This window comes from Chiloscyllium plagiosum, unplaced genomic scaffold, assembly GCF_037043375.1.
Source record: "Chiloscyllium plagiosum isolate Xiang-an unplaced genomic scaffold, Cpla_swu_hap1 HiC_scaffold_26, whole genome shotgun sequence".
In the NCBI taxonomy this organism is placed as follows: domain Eukaryota; kingdom Metazoa; phylum Chordata; class Chondrichthyes; order Orectolobiformes; family Hemiscylliidae; genus Chiloscyllium; species Chiloscyllium plagiosum.
In genome coordinates this window covers 13947733-13959452 of record NW_028270164.1, presented here as the reverse complement: position 1 = coordinate 13959452, position 11720 = coordinate 13947733, and the positions used below count along the sequence as shown (strand labels likewise).

General features: G+C 41.8%; 1 protein-coding gene across 2 annotated transcripts in view; it reads right to left on the bottom strand.

Moving 5' to 3' along the window:
- Window positions 1-3593: 3593 nt before the first annotated feature.
- The window catches only part of LOC122562925 (Fc receptor-like protein 3), a 32683-nt gene continuing 24556 nt past the window's right edge, over window positions 3594-11720 (bottom strand). For both annotated transcript variants that reach the window (XM_087973491.1, XM_087973492.1), the window contains 3 exons: window positions 8454-8542; window positions 6535-6581; window positions 3594-4444 (listed from right to left, as the gene is read on the bottom strand). In XM_087973491.1, coding sequence (XP_087829617.1) covers window positions 4154-4444; window positions 6535-6581; window positions 8454-8542 — 427 coding nt within the window. In that variant the 3' untranslated portion in view covers window positions 3594-4153. The remainder of the gene's footprint in view (window positions 4445-6534; window positions 6582-8453; window positions 8543-11720) is intronic.

Genomic DNA, 11720 nt, shown 5'->3' with positions numbered 1-11720 from the left:
TCTCTGCACAGTGTGACATCCTCTTTAACCACAAAGGGATGTCCTGAGTCACTTCCTCTTGCCTCGGTTGTTGCCATGGTTCAAGTGACCACACATACCAGCTGTGCTTTGTTCTACAAGGCAGCAGAATGAGGGGAGGTTTGCTTTCTCTCTAATACAGAGACTAATATCGGTAATATAATTACAGTGTGATCTGCCTGTAGGGAACACAAAACAACAATTGACATATGTACCAAGCTACAGTGAAAATAATAATAAGTATATCAAAATATATGAAATTAATTAAATCAGATAAATAAAGCCTGAAATCAGCAGGGAAATGCCGGTCCCAGCATGCATGAAGACTAATTGCTCACTGGGAGAGCTTGCAGCGACCGTGGGTTGCTAGAGGCTAGTTTGCGGGCACTCTCCACTCTGCAGGCACCCTGCCTCTATTCCTGATTAAGGGCTTTTGCCCAAAACATCGATTTTACTGCTCCTCGGATGCTGCCTGACCTGCTGTGCTTTTCCAGCACCACTCTAATCTTGACTCTGGTTTCCAGCATCTGCAGTCCTTGTTTTTACCAAGTTTGTGTCTGGAGTTGGAAATGTTGGCTACAGAAGGGGTATGTTCTCTCCTTCATGGCATGCAATGCTTTGATGTTGAAGTAATTTTCTCAGAGTAGCCCTGGCATCTTTGAGTTATAAATTGATAACTTGTTCCCTTGATGTTTTTACTGAGCTGAAAGGTACACAGAAAAGTGCCTTCGGGCAGTTATTTCTGGATTGTTTTTCACTTAATCTTATCCTTCTGAACTTCCTCCGAACCCCTTCCACAATCTTTCTCACTTTCCACTGTCATCCTCATTACATCTTGCTCTAACTGCTCCAGATTGGACAATCAAACTCACTATCAATAATTCTCTGGCATTTGCCAATCCTATTCTAGCTTCTGGTTTTACTTAAGGACTATTCCACATGTATTTATCCAGATGTTGTAGACTACTGCAGTCAATGAGCTGTTTGTAGAGCCAGAACATCTCTGCAGGTGCTATAGAATCATGGAGATGTACAGCGCAGAGACAGACCCTTCGGTCCAACTCGTCCATGCTGACCAAATATCCCAACCCAATCTAGTCCCACCTGCCAGCACTCAGCCCATATCCCTCCAAATCCTTCTTATTCATATACCCATCCACTTGCCTTTTAAATGTTGTAATTGTACCAGCCTCCACCACTTCCTTTGGCAGTCCATTCCCCTCACACACCACTGTCTGCATGAAAAGGTTGCCCCTTAGGTCCCTTTTATATCTTTCCCCTCTCATCCTAAACGTATGCCCTCCAATTCTGGACTCTCCGAACCCAGGGAAAAGACTTTGTCTATTTATCCTATCTATGCCCCTCATGATTTTATAAACCTCTATAAGATCACCCCTCAGCCTCCGACGCTCCACGGAAAACATTCTGAGCCGATTCAGCCCTTTCCCCATAGCTCAAATCATCCAACCATGGTAACATCCTTGTAAATCTTTTCTAAACCTTTAGAAGTTTCACAACGTCCTTCTGATAGGAAGGAGACCAGTCTTACTTTTCTAGACCTGTTCAAAGTCTGTCCCATTTAATATGTTGGTAGTGCCACCTCCATAGTAGAGGTTATTGTCAAGGTGGGAACGCAGGACATCTTCCCCAGAGCTGTGCTGTGGTCATTCTACCTAATACTGTCATGGATAGATGCATGTGCAGTTTATAGATTGGAAAGGGTGAGGGCAAGTGTGTTTTTCCTCTTGTTGATTCCCTCACCACTTGCCACAGATCCAGTCTAGCAGCCATGACCTTTAGGACCTGACCAGCTCAATCAATAATGTTGTTGCTGAGCCTCTTTTGGTGATGGATACTGGAACCCGCCCCCACCCAGAGTATAGTTTGTACCCTTGCCAACCTCAGTGTTTCCTTCAGTTGTTGCTCAACATGGAGGAGTACTGATTCATCAGCTGATGAGAGAGACAATGTGGTAATCAGCTGGAGGATTCCTTTCCCATGTTTAACCTGGAGCCATGAGACTTCACTGGGCCCAGAGACAGTGTTGAGAATTCCCAGGGCAACTTCCTCCCTATTGTGTACTGAGTTTTCATCAATTTTTTTTTTTAAATTCCAAATATATTTTATCGAATTCCATGACAGTATTCAAACATGGGTCCCCAAAACATTCGTCGAATTTCGAGTTTAATAGTTTAGTAATAATACCATTTGGTCATTGCCTCCCCAAATGTCTGATACCATCTGTTACATTTCGGAGCTTAACTGTTTCAGTTCCTTAAAACAGAAAATCAGGCAATTGTGAGGAATTTTCAGATAGCTTATTGTACTTATTAAGAACCAGCAGTACAGATATGATACATTGGCTAATTGGATAAAAGAAAAGAGCAGACAACACATGACCATTGAAGATGATTCACTTCCATCAAGGAACAATTAGACATTGGTACAGAGTGTGTCAATCTCTTTAACGTTGTGCAGGCAGCAGCCTGTTCTATGAGCAAACTGTTCCTGAACTCTCTCCTGGGTGTTTCCTCCATCCTTGTAGAACACTTTTTCTTTAAAGAAAAAGAAGGCACAATGCAGATGTATTTTCTTTCTATCAGCAAATAGAGCGCTGATATATGTCAATATATGTCAATTCTCATGTGGACATCTACACCACACTGTATGTGGAACTGAACAATTTAAAATTAGTTGTCAGAGAAGTTCTTTGTACATGCAGAATTATTTCACAACTGTTGTGCAGTTGTGGAATCACATATAATGTTTGATATAGTTTTTTGATGTTTGCAAGCTTGGACTGGTCAGGACAGTCAGTACGTTGTAAAAACAATGACTGCAGATGCTGGAAACCAGATTCTGGATTAGTGGTGCTGGAAGAGCACAGCAGTTCAGGCAGCATCCAAGGAGCAGCGAAATCGACATTTCGGGCAAAAGCCCTTCATCAGGAACAACTGAAGGGATTTGCTATTTCATATGATCCACAATATGTCATAGAGTCACAGAGATATACAGCACAGAAACAAACCCTTCAGTCCAACTCATCCATGCTGACCAGATATCCTAACCTAATCTAGTCCCATTTGCCAACACTTTATCCATATCCCTCTAAACTCTTTCTACTCATATACCCATCCAGATGCTTTTAAATGTTATACCTGTACCAGCCTCCACCACTTCCTCTGGCAGCTAATTCTATACACACACCACTCTCTGTGTGAAGAAGTTACCCCTTAAATCCCTTTTAATTTTTTCTCTTTCAGCCAAAACAAAAGGTGGTGGACCCAGCACAGATCCTTGTGGCACTCCACTGATCACAGGCCTCCAGTCTGAATAGCAACCCTCCACCACTATTCTCTGTCTTCTACCTCCAAGCCAGTTCTGTATCCAAATGGCCAGTTCTCCCCATATTCCATGAGATCTAACCTTGCTAACCAGTCTGCCAAGAGGAACCTTGTCGAATGCCTTAATGAAGTCCATACGGATCACGTCCACTGTTCTTCCCTTATCAATCCTCTTTGTTACTTCTTCAAAAAACTCAATACTACATACTTAGTATGATACCAGCATTGTAATTCATATTCCACATTATTTATTTGTGTAAAAACATTTTCAGAAAACCATTTTTTGACTTGATGGTAGCTTCTTGTGATGCTTCTCATGAAGTCAGCTCTCTGCACAAGAGGAGAACCTTTCTGTTGGTGATTGTGCTACTGAGTAAGTTCAACATTTTCCAGGGCCAGTGTAAATATAGAAGTCAGCATCAAATGGTCTGAAGATAAATTTGGGATCTGTCCTCACATGTAAGCAGATAAATTAATTTACGTTACAAAATGTCTCTGGGGAGCATTTAACTTTGGAAATATCTGTTGTCAGAGGATGATATTCATTGAGTTCAAGAGAAATGAAAATTGCATTCACTGTGACACCAACCCACTGCCAGGTTATAGTCAGGGTAGTCCTTGCTGCACCATTCATTTTTACTCGACAGTGTGAGGACTAGGAGTGGAGTTGGAGGAAACAACTTGGAACAACATCAAAGAATTTCTCAAAATAGGGTTGTGCTTCATAGAAGAAATTACATTGCAAAGTAAGAAGAAGAAATGGTCATCACAAATCCACATGAATAGAGTTTCTAACATTTAACATTAGCATAAATTGCCATTTCAGATTCAGGTGGATTCTCTGTTGTTGAAGAGACTACATTGTCCTCTGGAAGCTGGCTTTGAACCAGGGCATTTCCCCTGTTAGCTGAACAACTTGATGTCTCACCATTCCGTGCTGATGACTTCTTTTGAAAGTGTAAATCTGCATATATGACTCCATCTGTAGTATTCTTGAAATGGACAGTTCCTTCACTCTGTCTTGACCTGCTTTGACTGTGAATACTTGAATATACAATGTTCTCTTCTGCTCCTACCATTTGCTAAAACAAAAACACAAAGTTTGAATTCATTTTTGATTAATGGTAATTTGTGTTACTATGAAGGGAAATCTATTTTTGGATTATCATAAATTAATTGACAAACTGTTACAAGTTTTATAAGTTATCCAGCAATGAAACAAACAATTCGGTCTGGTAAGTTCATCGACACAAACCTGCTCACATTAGTCTTCATTTAAAACAATGGTATGTGCTTTCAGTCCTTTCCAGCTCGTGTGCTGATGTGAAGTGGCAGTTAGGCAGTGTGGCAGTCAGTGTAGACGACAGCATATATATTCACAAAGGGATACCCTGACAGACTAAGTGAATGGGCAACATTGTGACAGGTGGAGTTCAATGTCAGTGTGTGAGGTTATCTATTTTGGAATGAGAAAGGATCGATCAGGATACTTTCTGGATGACATGAAGGTAAATATAATGAAGTTAAATATAATATAAAAGAAAGCTGGGAGTTCAAAGACCTTTAAAATGTCAAGTAAATCATCAATGAAGCTAACAGAATGCTGACCTTTATGTCTAGGGTGGCACAGTGGCTCAGTGGTTAGCACTGTCATTTCACGGCGCTAGGGACATGGATTTGATTCCCACCTCAGGCAACTGTCTGTGTGGAATTAGACACCTTCTCCCCGTGTCTGTGTGAGTTTCCTTTCAAAGTCTAAAGATTTGCAGGCCAGGTGAATTGGCCATTCTAAATTGCCCATAGCGTTAGCTGCATTAGTCAGAGGGAAATGGGTCTGGGTGGATGCCTCTTCGAGGATTGGTGTGGACTTGGTGGACCAAAGGGCTGGTTTCCACACTGGAGGGAATCTAACTTTATTTGGAGGACACAGATGCAGAAGTGGTGCAACACTTATACAAAATCATGATTAGTTCCCACTTGGAGTACTCTGAGCAGATCTTGGCACTCTACCTCCGGAAGGCTATTTTGGCGTTGCAGGGAGTACAAAAGTAGGTTTACAAGAACATGACCAAGAATTTTGGGGTTAAGTTATGAGGAGGTTTGCAGAAATTTATGCCTGTTTTCTTTCAAATTTAGAAGTGTAGGGGGTGATCTGATTGAAATTTCAGGATATTAAAAGGACAAAACTGGGTAGATAAAGATTAACTATTTCCACTGGTTTCTTGAACGAGTGGGGATTATATTAGATTCTCTACAATGTAGGGATAGGCCCTTCGGCCCAACAAGTCCACACCGACCCTCCGAAGAGTAACCCACCCAGACCCATTCTCCTCTGACTAATGCATCTAACACTATGGGCAATTTAGCATGGCCAATTCACCTGGCCTGCACATCTTTGGATGGTGGGCAGAAGCCAGAGCACCCAGAAGAAACCCACGCAGTCATGGGAAGAATGTGCAAATTCCACACAGACAGTCACCTGAGGCTGGAATCGAACCTGGGTTCCTACTGCTTTGAGGCAGCAGTGCTAACCACTGAGCCACTGTGCCACCCTTAATGTGAGAATTAGGGCCAGACCATTTGGGAGAGATATTTAAAATCACTTCTACATACAAAGGGTGGTAGATGTTTGGAATTCTGATTGAAGAAGCCCAAGTGAAGGATGAAAACATGCAACTCATTCAAAGAGGAGTGTGTCGTCATGGTGACTAGTGGAAGTAGATATTGGGGGAAAATACCATGAGGATTGATAGTATTTTCGTTTCCTTAATGTTTTTCTGTTTTTCTATGATTACATTGAACCCGACAGATGCAAATGCAGGTTGAAAAGTGTCAGCAAATACAAAGTCATGATTGAGTGCTTAATTAATTCTAATTTTTAATTGTAAAGACGACTCAAATTTTTTTATGCCCATCAATGAGAATGTTCAAAGTTTCACCAAGAGCTAGTTCAGTCAGTAGCATGGATACATTGAAGGAGAATCTCAAGAAAGACAAGAGACAAAAGAGTGAGAAGCTTCTGTTGTTCGGGTTAGTTGGAGATGGGTGGGGGGGATGTTGGTGTTGAGTGTCCCACAGGGACCAGGTGTTCTGATTGGCCTGTTTCTGTGCTGCTAGTTCATTATGTTAATTTATGATTATTATTCAAAATATTCAAACTTGATCTCCTTACCTGATTCTCAAAAGCATTATCCGTTCCAGCACCTATACCACCTTTACCTGGAAAATTACAATAGGGATGATGGATATTTGTAAAAAGGCGACACTGATGACATGTTGCAGCCTGACATTGATTTGTTCTCTTCTTCTTCTTCAATTCTGTGCGTGAAGGCATTCGGGTTATTTAACCTGTTTGGCTGCTGTGTTATGAACACCCTTCCTTTCCATCAAGTCTCAGAGTGGGATTTGAACCCAGGATTTCGTGTGAAGAGGCAGGGATGCTATTATTGCCTTACAAGACCTCCAGTTCATCACCATACAAAGGCAAGTAGTATTTTATATTTTGTTACAAAGGGATTAGTGTAACACATAGAGAAGCAGTGAATCCATAGTGGCTGTGCTGTTTGTAGTATTGGGCTCCGCGATGGGCCCACTTATCCTTGGGTTCGCTATTCCGGATGGAAATTGTTTTACAAGGAGGGCTTGAGTAGGATGAGCTTATATTTTCTGGCATTTTGATGATTGGAAAGTAACTGCATTGAAATGTCTAACATTCTGAAGGGACTTAGAATCATAGCATCTATGATTTCTGCAGTGGGGAAACAGGCCATTTGGCCCATTGAGTCCACACTAACCCTCCGAAGACCATCCCACCCAGACCCATACACCCTTCTCTATTACTGTATCTCTGAAAATCCCATGGGTAATCCATCCAGCCTGCACATCCCTGGACAATTTAACACGACCAACCTACTGAACCTGCACATCTTTGAACTGGAGGAGGAAGCTGGAGCACCCGGAGAAAACCCATACGGACAGGGAGAACATACAAATTCCACACAGTTACCCGAGGCTGGAATCAAGCCTGGGTATCTAGTGCTGTGTGAGGCAGCAGTGCTAACGACTGAGCCACCACCCCAGACTTGACAGGCAAACGTTGATAAACTGTTTCTTTTGGCTGTGGATTCTGGAGCTGAGTGTCATGGTCTCAGAATAAAGGGTGGGCCAAATTAGGACCGAGATTGAGCAAAATGTATTCACACAAAGATGAGTGAAACTTCAGAAGCCTCTCCCCAGACAGTTGTGAACACTCAGATACTGGGTGTATTGAAAGCAGAAACCAATAGATTGTTGGGAACTTGGGGAATTCAGGCATTCATAGGAAAAGACCACTCACTGAAAGATTTCCCCTTAAAAAAACAGAAATAGTAGAGAAAGAATCATCTTGGTCTTAACAGAGATTTACTTTACAGTAAACTAAACCTCATTAGATTTTATAAAATACAGAGATGCAGATGCTGGAGATCTGGAAAAAACCTGAGGTTGCTGGAGAAGCTGAGCAGGTCTGGCAGATGAAGATGAAGAGACACTGGACCTAAAATGTTAACTCTGCTTTCTTCCCACAAATGCTGCCACACCTGCTGAGTTTTCCATCAGATTTTACCCTGACAAGATCCTACAGAGAATCCAGAACCAAACTCGGCAATCAGTCAGGATTTCAATATTGGGCATCTGAATCTACATCTAATTCTCTTAAAGAGGAAGTACTGCTCCTGAATTTGACTGCAACTGATTATTATTGGATCAAATGGGAGAAATTCCACTTATGAAGTCTTCAATACTTGCAATTGTAATGTCCATGTTTCAAAAATACGTTACATCAAGGTCTATCTAAATTTCAATTGACCAAATCACTTCCTGTCATTCACTTCTGTCAGTCTAAACCAATGTAGACTTCTCCTTCCTCCAGACTCCACCTCTTGTTAGTGAGAAACATTAATTATTATTCTCCTAGGTTATATCCATCTGGACCAGAACGTGGAACAAGTTACTCCAATTTATTAATTAATGTTTGCTATTTACAATGAATTGCAATTCATACAGCAAGCAATTGACATTTCATGAAATGATTAAGGAGAAAGCGACACTTACCCTTCTTGACTTGCCTCAGGTACAAAAGCAGAGAAACAGCAAAAACAATGATCATGGCCCCCAGTGCACCGACCACAATGTAAACCAGACTGTGATACAGAGAACAGGAAAGGGTCAGTGTGTGTTCACAATTGGTTCTTGGGCACTTGTTTAAAGAAAGGAGGCTTTAACATTTATATAACACCTTTCATGACCTTTGAATGGCCCTCAGCATTTTACAGTTAAGGAAGTACTTTTGAATGTTTGATAGTGTCTGAAACAGGAAATGAAGAAAAATCTCATGAGTAACAATGAGATATGACCAAACAAATATTGGCTAGATCTTTAGCGGAGCTCCTTATTTGTTTTCTCCAAACATATGGTCTGACTTGCTGCGTGCATCCACCACTCTCTATTTCTGTTTAATTTTCACTTCTCATTTCCATTGTGTTTGATATTTTGTTTCTTTTTACTCTGCTAGAACCATTGGAAATTCAAAGACTCAATTCCTCAGTGTTTATAACAGATGACAATTTCTGATACTTGCTGTCAGCAGTTTGAGCAAATAGCGTGGAAATGTGAAGTGAATTCTGCAAAATGACTATGTACATCACAAATGAAAATGGAAAGATCTCCATCAAGCATTGACTTAACATGACACAAGGTCCAGCTGCCACCAGATAAACACCCAGTTGTTCCACCATTGGCTGACTGTGAAAATAGGACTCACCATCTCCATGGACTTCAGTAAGACGTTAGATAAGGTTCCACATGGTAGACTGTGGAGAAAGTAAAGTCGTATGGGGTCCAGGGTGTACTAGCTAGATGGATAAAGAACTGCCTAGGCAACAGGTGACTGAGAGTAGTAGTGGAAAGGAGTTTCTCAAAGTGGAGATCTGTGACCAGTGGTGTTCCACAGGGCTGTGTGCTGGGACCACTGTTGTTTATGATATACATAAATGATCTGGAGGAAGGTATTGGTGGTCTGATTAGCAAGTTTACAGATGACACTAAGATTGGAGGAGTAGCAGATAGCGAAAGGGACTGCCAGAGAATACAGCAGAACATAGATAGATTGGAAAGTTGGACAGAGAAATGCCAGATTGAGTTTAATCTGGACAAATGTGAGGTGATGCATTTTGGAAGATCCAATTCAAGAGTGAACTCTACAGTAAATGGAAAAGGGCAAAAGTGAGGACTACAGATGCTGTTGATCAGAGTCTAGATTGGAGTGGTGCTGGAAAAGCACAGCAGGCCAGGCAGCATACGAGGAGCAGAAAATTGATGTAAAAAGAGATCTGGGTATTCAGGTCCATTGTATCCTGAAGGTGGCAATGCAGGTCAATAGAGTGGTCAAGAAGGCATACGGCATGCTTTCCTTCATCTGACGGGTTATTGAGTACAACAGTTGGCAGGTCATGTTACAGTTGTATAAGACTTAGGTTCGGTCATGTTTGGAGTACTGCCTACAGTTCTGGTCACCACATTACCAAATGGATATGGGCGCATTGGAGAGGGTGGAGAGGAGGCTTACCAGGATGTTGCCTGGAATGGAGGACACTAGCTATGAAGGGAGGTTGAGTAGATTAGCATTATTTTCATTAGAAAGACATAGGTTGATGGGTGACCTGATTGAGGTCTACAAAGTCATTAGAAGTACAGACCAGGTGGATAGCAAGAAGCTTTTTCCCAGGGTGGGAGACTCAGTTACTGGGGGGCTCATGAGTTCAAGGTGAGAGGGGAAAGGTTTGAGGGAGATATGCGTGGAAAGTCCTTCACATAGAGGGTGGTGCATACTGGAATGCGTTGCCAGCAGAGGTGGTAGAGGTGGGCATGATAGTGTCATTTAAGATGTATCTAGACAGATACATGAATGGGCAGGGAGCAAAGGGGTACACACCCTTAGAAAATAGGTGGCATGTTTAGATAGAGGATCTGGATCAGTACAGGATTGGAGGGCTGAAGGGCCTGTTCCTATGCTGTAATTTTCTTTGTTCTTAGTTCTTCTTTGACAGAGTCATAGATAGAATCATAGAATCACACAGCATGGGAACAGACCATCAGTCCAACTCGTTCACACTGACCAGACATCCCGAGTTGCATTTGCCAGCATTTGGCCCATATCGCTCTAAACTTTTCCTATTCATATATCCATCCAGATGCCTTTTAAAGTGATCATTGTACCCACCTCCACTACTTCCTCTGAGAGTGTTCTGTACCTGCACTGCCCTCTGCATGAAAATGCTGCCCCTTAGATCCTTGTTAAATCTTTCCTCTTTCATCTTAAACCTTTGTCCTTCAGTTTTGGACTCCCCCACCCAAGGAAATAGACCGTGGCTATTCACGGATCCATGGCCCTCATAACTTTATAATCCTCTGTAAGGTCATCCCTCAGCCTCCAAAGCTTCAAGGAAGAAAGCCCTAGCCTATTCAACTCTCCATCTAACTTAAACCCTCCAGTCTCAGCAACATTCTTGTGAATCTTTACTGCATCCTCTCACGTTTAACAAATCCTTCCTGTCGACATACTATGGCAACATCAACATCTGGGGGATCTATTTCGAACATCTTGACACCATTACTCACAATCACCTAATGTCTTGTACCAGCCAAAAGGATACATCAAATACCATCATGTGAACAGACTTCCTCAAAACAATATTCCATTCTGCCTTGATTATATATTTTTGTTTCTTTGATGGAAGTGTGTGCAATTGCAACATTTAAAAGGCATCTGATGAGTATATGAATAGGAAGGGTTTAGAGGGATATGGGCCAAATGCTGGTAAATAGGACTAGGTCAGATTGGGATGTCTGGTCAGCACAGATGAGTTGGACCAAAAGATCTGTCTCTGTGCTGTATGAGTCTATGACTCTATCTATGACTCTGCACTGTAAGGTACCTGGTATCTCCTACACCACATTGAGAATACCATCAAGAAGAAGGCCTCTTCACTGCAACTTTGTCCAAAGTTGACCAGGTGTTCCTCCCAAGTGAGACCAATGCTGAGCAGATTTATTAACACACAGCAGATTTATTAACATTTCCCTCAGGACCACACCGGGGTGGAAAAAGGCAAGGTCAATGTGACATTCATAGTCATCATGAAATCCAATCAAGGTAGTAATTGTGATGAATAATGGATCTGAGGGCCAGCAACCTGTAGCTGTTTTCCTCTTGTTCTTATTTCCAACACAAATATCATAATTTTTTCAAAGGCTAATGCCACAGCCTGATGTCAATCCAGCCCCATTTCCATTCTGAGAGTTATGTCGTGAAATCGGAAA